The 7,824-nt window shown below is 57.4% G+C and overlaps 1 protein-coding gene across 1 annotated transcript in view; it reads right to left on the bottom strand.

The window, feature by feature from the left end:
* Nucleotides 1-3,714: 3,714 nt before the first annotated feature.
* The window catches only part of PCSK4 (proprotein convertase subtilisin/kexin type 4), a 10,456-nt gene continuing 6,346 nt past the window's right edge, over nt 3,715-7,824 (bottom strand). Inside the window, 7 exon segments of the mRNA XM_017873011.1 lie at nt 3,715-4,490; nt 4,636-4,758; nt 5,174-5,298; nt 5,561-5,740; nt 5,928-6,045; nt 6,116-6,219; nt 6,295-6,395. Of these exon segments, the coding sequence (XP_017728500.1) occupies nt 3,892-4,490; nt 4,636-4,758; nt 5,174-5,298; nt 5,561-5,740; nt 5,928-6,045; nt 6,116-6,219; nt 6,295-6,395 (1,350 nt within the window). The 3' untranslated portion in view covers nt 3,715-3,891.

Below are 7,824 nucleotides of genomic sequence, written 5' to 3'. Positions count from 1 at the left end.
TCACAAGCGCTTCCGGCCTCTACTCGCGCCGGCCCGCCGCTCATCGCGGGGCTCCGCCCTTCTTAAAGGGACCGTGCCCTTGAGAATCGGATCTCAGCCTCTCAGTCGAACCCGAGCCTGGACGCACTAGGACGAGGGCGAGTTCGAGTCCAGGCTCCACTGGCTGGGTAGAAAGGCATCCGAGGCTCGTCTTTCCGAAAAGCGGGACACGCCACCCGGGGGACATGCCACTCACGTGGCTGTCGGGAGCACAAAGTCGCTGGCCACCTAAAGGGGCCTGGTGGTGCACCAGCACTCGGTGATGTTGGCTGCAGGTATCTCACCTAGGTTGCCAGGACGCAGCGGGGGCGGCCGCGGCGCCTCCACTTCCAGCCAAAGCGGGTCCTCCCGCCTCGGGGGCGGTGCTGGAGGTCACTTTTTCCCCTCCGCTGATGCCTGGGAAAGCAGAAAGAGCAGACGGCCCTTTTCCTGTCTCAAGAGCTTTACTGAGATGCAATGTACATACCATAAATTCGCCTGTTTATTTCGGGGTTTTTTTGTTTTTTTTGAGATGGAGTCTCGCTCTGTCACCCAGGCTGGAGTGCAGTGGCCGGATCTCAGCTCACTGCAAGCTCCGCCTCCCGGGTTCACACCATTCTCCTGCCTCAGCCTCCCTAGTAGCTGGGACTACAGGCGCCCGCCCCTCGCCCGGCTAGTTTTTTTGTATTTTTTAGTAGAGACGGGGTTTCACCGTGTTAGCCAGGATGGTCTCGATCTCCTGACCTCGTGATCCGCCCTTCTCGGCCTCCCAAAGTGCTGGGATTACAGGCTTGAGCCACCGCGCCCGGCCTTGTTTTGTCGTTTTTTTAAAGGTGGAGTCTCGCTGTGTCCAGGCTGGAGTGCAGTGGCGCGATCTCAGCTCACTGCAACCTCCGCCTCCGAGTTCAACGCAAATCTCTCCTGCCTAGTCCTCCCCGACGTACAGACTCACAGGCGCCCGCCACCCTACGCTGACTAATGGTTTTTATTCTTTTGTATTTAGTAGAGATGGGGTTTCACCCTGTGTTCCCAGGCTGGTGTCGAACTTAGCTAGGCAATCCACCCTGCCTCCGCCTGCCAAAGTCTGCTGGGATTGTCCAGGCGGTGGACGTGAGCCACCGCGCCCGGCCAAATTCGCCTGTTTAAACTGTAAGTTCAGCCTGGAAGCGGTGGCTCACGCCTGGAATCCCAGCACTTTGGGAGGCTGAGGCGGGCAGATCACTGGAGGCCAGTTTGAGACCAACCTGGCTAACATGGTGAAACTCCGTCTCTACTAAAAGTACAAAAATTAGGCCGGGCGCGGTGGCTCATGCCTATAATCCCAGCACCTTGGGAGGCCGAGGCTGGCGGATCACGAGGTCAGGAGATCAAGACCATCCTGGCTAACACGGCGAAACTTCGTCTCTACTAATCATACAAAAAAGAAAAAGAAAAATTAGCCGGGTGTGGTGGTGGTCACCTGTAGTCCCAGCTACTCGGTGGCTGAAGTGGGAGAATGGCGTGAACCGGGGAGGCGGAGCTTGCAGCCAAGATCCAGCCACTGCACTCCAGCATGGGCAACAGAGCAAGACTCTGTCTCAAAAAATAAACAAATAAGAAAAAATAAAGCGTAAGCTCAATGGCTCAATGGTTTAGAATTTTTTTGTTTTGTTTTTTGTTTTTGACAGAGTCTTGCTCTGTCGCCAGGCTGGAGTGCAGTGGCCCGATCTCAGCTCACTGCAACCTCCACTTCCCGGGTTCCAGCGATTCTCCTGCCTCAGCCTCCCGAGTAGCTGGGACTACAGGGGTGCGTCACCACGCCTGGCTAATTTTTGTGTTTTTAGTAGAGACGGGGTTTCACCATGTTGGCCAGGCTGGTCTTGATCTCTTAACCTCGTGATCTGCCCCTCTCAGCCTCCCACAGTGCTGGGATCACAGGCGTGAGCCACCGCACCTGATGGTTTTTTGTGTAGAGTTGTGCAACTATCACCCCTAATTTCTGAGCCTCCATCAGCCATCACTCCCCATCTCCTCTCTTCCCAGCCCCTGGCACCCACGCATCCCTTTCCCATCTCTGTGGATTGGCCTATCCTGGACATTTCATAGAAATGGGGTCACACTGAGGCAGGTAGGGGGAGGGGGATTGATTGAGCTCAGGAATTTGAGACCAGCCTGGGCAACAAAGTGAGACTTCATCTATATAATTTAAGATAAATTAACATAAAAGACTGGGCGCGGTGGCTCACACCTGTAATCTCAGTACTTTGGGAAGCCAAGGTGGGCGGATCACCTAAGGTCAGGAGTTTGAGACCAGCCTGACCAACATAGAGAAACGCTGTCTCTACTAAAAATACAAAATTAGCCTGGCATGGTGGTGCATGCCTGTAATCCCAGCTACTTAGGAGGCTGAGGCAGGAGAATCGCTTGAACCGAGAGGCGGAGGTTGCGGTGAGCCAAGATAGTGCCGTTGTACCCCAGCCTGGGCAACAAGAGCGAAACTCCATCTGAAAATAAAAAATAAAATAAATTAAAATTAAAATATTCTCAGAATAGCAGTGGCTCCCACAGACAGGGCTTACTTAACTAGTTTGATGTCAAAGAAATTGTTGAGAGAAAAGGAAGGGAGGGAGGGAGGGAGGGAGGGAGAGAGACAAGAAGGAAGGAAGGAGAAGAAAAGGGAAGGAAGGAAGGAAAGAGAAAAAAGAAAAGTAAAAGGAAAGAAAAGGGAAGGAAGGAAGAAGAAAGGAAGGAAGAAAAGGGAGAGAGAAAAGAATGAGAGGAAAGGAAGGAAAGAGAAGGAAGAAAGAATGGAAGGAAGGAGAGAGAGAAGAGAAAAAAGAAAAAGGAGGAAAGAAAGAGAAAGGGAAAGAAAGAGGAAAGGAAGGAAGGGAGGAAGGAAGGAAAGAAGGAAGGAGAAGAAAGGAAGAAAAGGGAGAAAAGAAAGAAAAAAGAAAGAGGCCGGGCGCGGTGGCTCAAGCCTGTAATCCCAGCACTTTGGGAGGCCGAGACGGGCGGATCACAAGGTCAGGAGATTGAGACCATCCTGGCTAACACGGTGAAACCCCGTCTCTACTAAAATACAAAAAAAAAAAAAAAAGAAAAAAAAAAGAAAAAGGAAAGAAAGGAAAGAGAAGGAAGGAAGAATGGAAGGAAGGAGAGAGAGAAAGAAAAAGAAAATAAAAGGAAGAAAGGAAAGAAAGAAAAAGAAAGGGAAAGAAAGAAGAAAGGAAGGAAAGAAAGAAGAAAGGAAGGAAAGAAAGGGAAGGAAGGAAAGAAGGAACAAAGGGAGGGAGGGAGGAAGGAAAGGGCCAGGTGTGGTGGTTAATGCCTATAATCCCAGAACTTTGGGAGGCCAAGGAGGGAAGATTGCTTGAGGCCAGGGTTCAAGGCTGCAGTGAGCTACAATCGCGCCACTGTACTTTAGCCTGGTCAACGTACGGAGACCCTGTCTCAAAACAAACAACAACAACAACAAAAAGGAACCACAGCAGGAGAGGATTCTTGGCCATGGTGAGCCATTTTCTGGGGTTAGACATTACTGCCGACCCCCGGCCGCTCCCTGCTGCTCCCACTGCCTGGGGTCCCTGGGCCTGGGCGAACTCCTTCTCCATGGCCGGCTGCATTCTCCATAGGCTGATGTCCGGGGACCCCAAGCAGAAACCACCCAAGCCCTGGGGCCTCGGGCCCACCCTGCTTCAGAGGAGGCGACAGACTGAACATCTTCTAGCAACCTTTATTCGCAAACTCTGAGGCTGGACGTGGTGCCCAAGACCGACAGTGTCAAGTTTCTCTCCCCCCACTTTCCCCTGGCTTCTGGGGTGCTCCAGCCTCTCCCGCCAGCCCACTCCCACCCAAACCCAAAATGCATAGGAGACTTCTCTCTCCCTCTTCCCCCTAGGCTGCGGGGTTCCATGGGGCCCACGCCTGGCAGGCCGGGCGTTGGGGGCTGGTGCTTGCTCCTCTGGGCCAGCCTGGGGAGGCAGCAGGGCAACAGTGCCTGTCAGGGACCCAGGCGGGGACAAGGTCGCTTTCTGAGCTGACAACTCGGGTTCCAGCTGGCAGCCGGACCTGGGGTTTGGTGGGCATGGCCCTGGCACGGTAGAGCCAGGTCTATGGTGGGAGGTCCATGGACATGCTGTAGAGGACAGGGCCTCCGAGGGTCATGGCCAGGAGGCCCAGCACCATGGCTGAGGCTGGGCAGCCGTGCTGGGGGCAGGCAGCAGCTCTAAGCCGGGGGCGGCTGTCAGGGGTGGTGGGTCCCACGCAGGAGCCCTGCTGCTGGTCCAGTGTGAAGGATGGGGGACAGGAGGTGCAGTCCTTCAGGGAGCTACCACGGCAGGTGTAGCAGGAGGAGTGGCAACTGGAGCAGACCCTCAGCGCGAGCGCCGCCGTGTGCCCAGGCCTGGCAGTCACCAGCCTTGTGTCGTTGAAGAACCGCGGGGGGCAGTAGGCCAGGCAGAGCCGTCCCAGGATGTAGGCGGGGCCGTCACATACTGCTCAGGGACACGGATGCAAAGACCCGTGAGCTCACTACCCATGGCCTGTTGCCCGCCACCCGCTCACCCGGGGCCACATGCACGCTGCCCACGGTGGCCACTGCCACCTCCCAGCAGTGGGCCCTACAGCGCCGGCACTCACCCTGGCACAGCCCCTCAGTGTCCCGCTGCACACACGCGCTGCTGGTCACCTGGGGGCCTGTAGGCCGCGCTGTCATGTCCTCGGCTGTCCCATAGAGTAGCAGCGTGTAGCGGTACAACATCCCTGGGCAGGGGTCGCGGGTGGGCACAGGAGGAGGAGGAGGCTCTTGGAGGCCTGGTCCTGGTAGTCCCCGGGCTCCCTCTCCTGCAGCTCCCACCCAGGGCCCCAGACTGGTCCACATGTCTCAGGGAATTGCACGCCTACTGTGCACCTGTCACTGGACACCAACATCTCCCGGGTGACAACACACCTACTGTGTATCTGTCACAGCACACCTACTGTGTGCCTGTCACTGCACACCATCTCCCGGGTGACTGCACGCCTACTGTGTGCATGTTCTCTTGGAGAAGGCCACTGGGAACCCCTTGTGCAGTGGGGTCACCAAGGCTAACTCCAGAGCCCCTGGGGGTAGGTTGGAGAGTCAAGCCCCGCCCACCACGGTCCTGCCCCGCCCACCACGGTCCCGCCCCGCCCTCACCCGTGTTGAAATAGTAGCCCTTGTTCTCCAGGCCCAGGGTCCACACGCCTTGTGGGTTCTCATCCCAGAAGTGCGTGGACATGAAGACCCAGTTGTTGTAGCCTTCAGTGCTGACGTCCAGGGGTCTGCGACAGAAGGCGGGTGGGGGTGGGGGTGTCAAGAGGGATGGCTTTGTGAAGCCCGCAGAGCCCCACGAAGTGTCTGATCGCACGTGCTGGTGGCCGGGCGTCCTCTGGGTGTGGGTGGGGGCGTGACTCGGGGGTCCCATCCACTAGGCTGCCGTGTGACTCCTGTGGGCCTGGCCCCTCGCCGTGAGGACACTCCGGGTAGATGGCAGCGTTTACCCACAGGGCGTGAGGCCGCCCCTCCCCTCTGCGGGCCACTCACCGTATGGCCACGAGTGTGGAGCGCGTGCCCATGGGGCTGGTGAGTGAGATCTCCAGGTCTCCGCGCCGGCTGTAGGACAGCGTCAGCTGCGCCTGCACGTGCTCCAGCGAGCGGATGGAGTTGTGGCGGCCGGCGCAGGCCGATACGTTTTTCCTGATGTAGATCAGCGGCAGGATGGGGCTGGGGGGGTCGAGGGGTGAGGACCCTCCTGCGGCCTGCTGGGGGGTGGGGGGGGCGGCCAGCAGGCGAGGTCGGGGCTCAGAGGTCACGGGGTCCAGCCCTCGTTTTACAGATGGGTAAACTGAGGCCTCAGGCCTGTCCCCCACACCCCCAGCGGTGATAGCGGAGGGGCACGCAGGGGTCTCACGTGGGGCGGTTCTGGACCCGGACGGCACATTTCCTCTGCGGCTGGGTGGGCAGCCAGGTGCGGGCGGTGTCTACCAGCAGCCCGGCGTCCAGCAGCCCGTAGCCGTAGTGATGGCTCACTGAGCGGAAGAGCGGCTGTCACTCGCCCTGTGGGCCCGGGGTCTCCGCCCCCGCCCGGCCCCGCCGCACCTTGGCGCCCTACGCCATTGGTCCTCCAGTCCTCGGCCTGCAGGTGCGCCGGCTTGGACGCGCGGACCACCAGGTGCTGCATGTCTCTCCACGTCAGGAATGGGCTGCGGGGGGCGGGGGCGGGTGAGCCGGGGCTGCCCCTGGGGCGAGGGCGGGGGACGGGCCCCGCAATCACCTACTTGGCCTCCAGCGCTAGCGCGATCATGCCGGCCGCCAGTGGGGCTGAGGCCGAGGTGCCCGTGTGCTGGTCCGTGCACTGGTGATGCAGGTCCGTGGTGACCTGAGGGCAGAGGGGGGCGGGACTCGGGGAACCGTGCACAGTGAGAATACAGCCCTTCTTCAAAAAGTACCAAGGACTGGGTGGGCGCGGTGGCTCAGGCCTGTCATCCCAGCACTTTGGGAGGCCGAGGTGGGTGGATCACCGGAGGTCAGGAGTTCGAGACCAGCCTGGTCAACATGGTGAAACCTTGTCTCTACTAAAAATACCAAAAAAAATTACCCGAGCATAGTGGCAGGCGCCTGTAATCCCAGCTACTCGGGAGGCTGAGGCAGGAGAATCGCTTGAACTTAGGAGGCGGAGGTTGCAATGAGTCAAGATCACACCATTGCACTCCAGCCTGGGCAACACGGCAAGACTCCATCTCAAAAAAATAAAAAATAGTACCAAGAACTGAGGTCAAAAAGTACTAAGGACTGGCCACACATTGGCTCACACCTGTAGTCCCAACACTTTGGGAGGCTGAGGCGGGCAGATTGTTTGAGCTCAGGAGTTTGAGACCAGCTTGTGGCAACATGGGGAAACCCCGTCTCCACAGGAAAAACACAAGAATTAGCTGGGTGTGGTGGTGGGCACCTGTAATCCCAGCAACTCAGGAGGCTGAGGTAGGGGGATCGCTTGAGCCTGGGGGGTGGAGGTTACAGTGAGCTGAGATTGCACCACTGCACTCCAACCTGGGTGACAGAGTGAGACTCTGTCTCAAAAAAGTTAAAAAAAAAAAAAAAAAAAAGGTACCAAGGACTCCAAGGACTGAGTTCAGAAAGAATTAACAAGGGCTATGCTCAAAAAGTACTAAGAGCCTGGCCAACATGGCGAAGCCCCATCTCTCCTGAAAATAAAAAAAGTTAACTAGACATGGTGGCGTGGCCTGCTAATCCTGGCACTGTGGGAGGCCGAGGCTGGTGGATCGCTTGAGCTCAGGAGTTGGAGACCAGCCTGGCCAACATGGTGAAACGCCGTCTCTACAAAATATACAAAAGAAATTAGCAGGACATAGTGGCATGCTTGTGGTCTCAGCTGCTCAGGAGGCTGAGGCACAAGAATCGCTTGAGCCTGGCAGGCGGAGATTGCAGTGAGCCGAGATCATGCCACTTCACTCTGTTGCGCCCAGTCTGGGTGACAGAGCAAGACTCCATCTCAAAAGAAAAAAGAAAGAGCCAGGCGCGGTGGCTCACACCTGTAATCCCAGCACTTTGGGAGGCCGAGGCGGGCGGATCACGAGGTCAGGAGATCGAGACCATCCTGGCTAACACGGTGAAATCCCGTCTCTACTAAAAAATACAAAAAACTAGCCGGGCGAGGTGGCGGGCGCCTGTAGACCCAGCTACTCAGGAGGCTGAGGCAGTGAACCCAGGAGGTGGAGCTTGCAGTGAGCCGAGATGGGGCCACTGCACTGAAGCCTGGGCGACAGTGAGACACCGCTCAAAAAAAA

This window comes from Rhinopithecus bieti, unplaced genomic scaffold (assembly GCF_001698545.2).
Source record: "Rhinopithecus bieti isolate Rb0 unplaced genomic scaffold, ASM169854v2 scaffold_7901, whole genome shotgun sequence".
Classification (NCBI taxonomy): Eukaryota; Metazoa; Chordata; class Mammalia; order Primates; family Cercopithecidae; genus Rhinopithecus; species Rhinopithecus bieti.
Note: the sequence above shows the minus strand (reverse complement) of the source record. Positions and strands in the feature narration are given on the sequence as shown.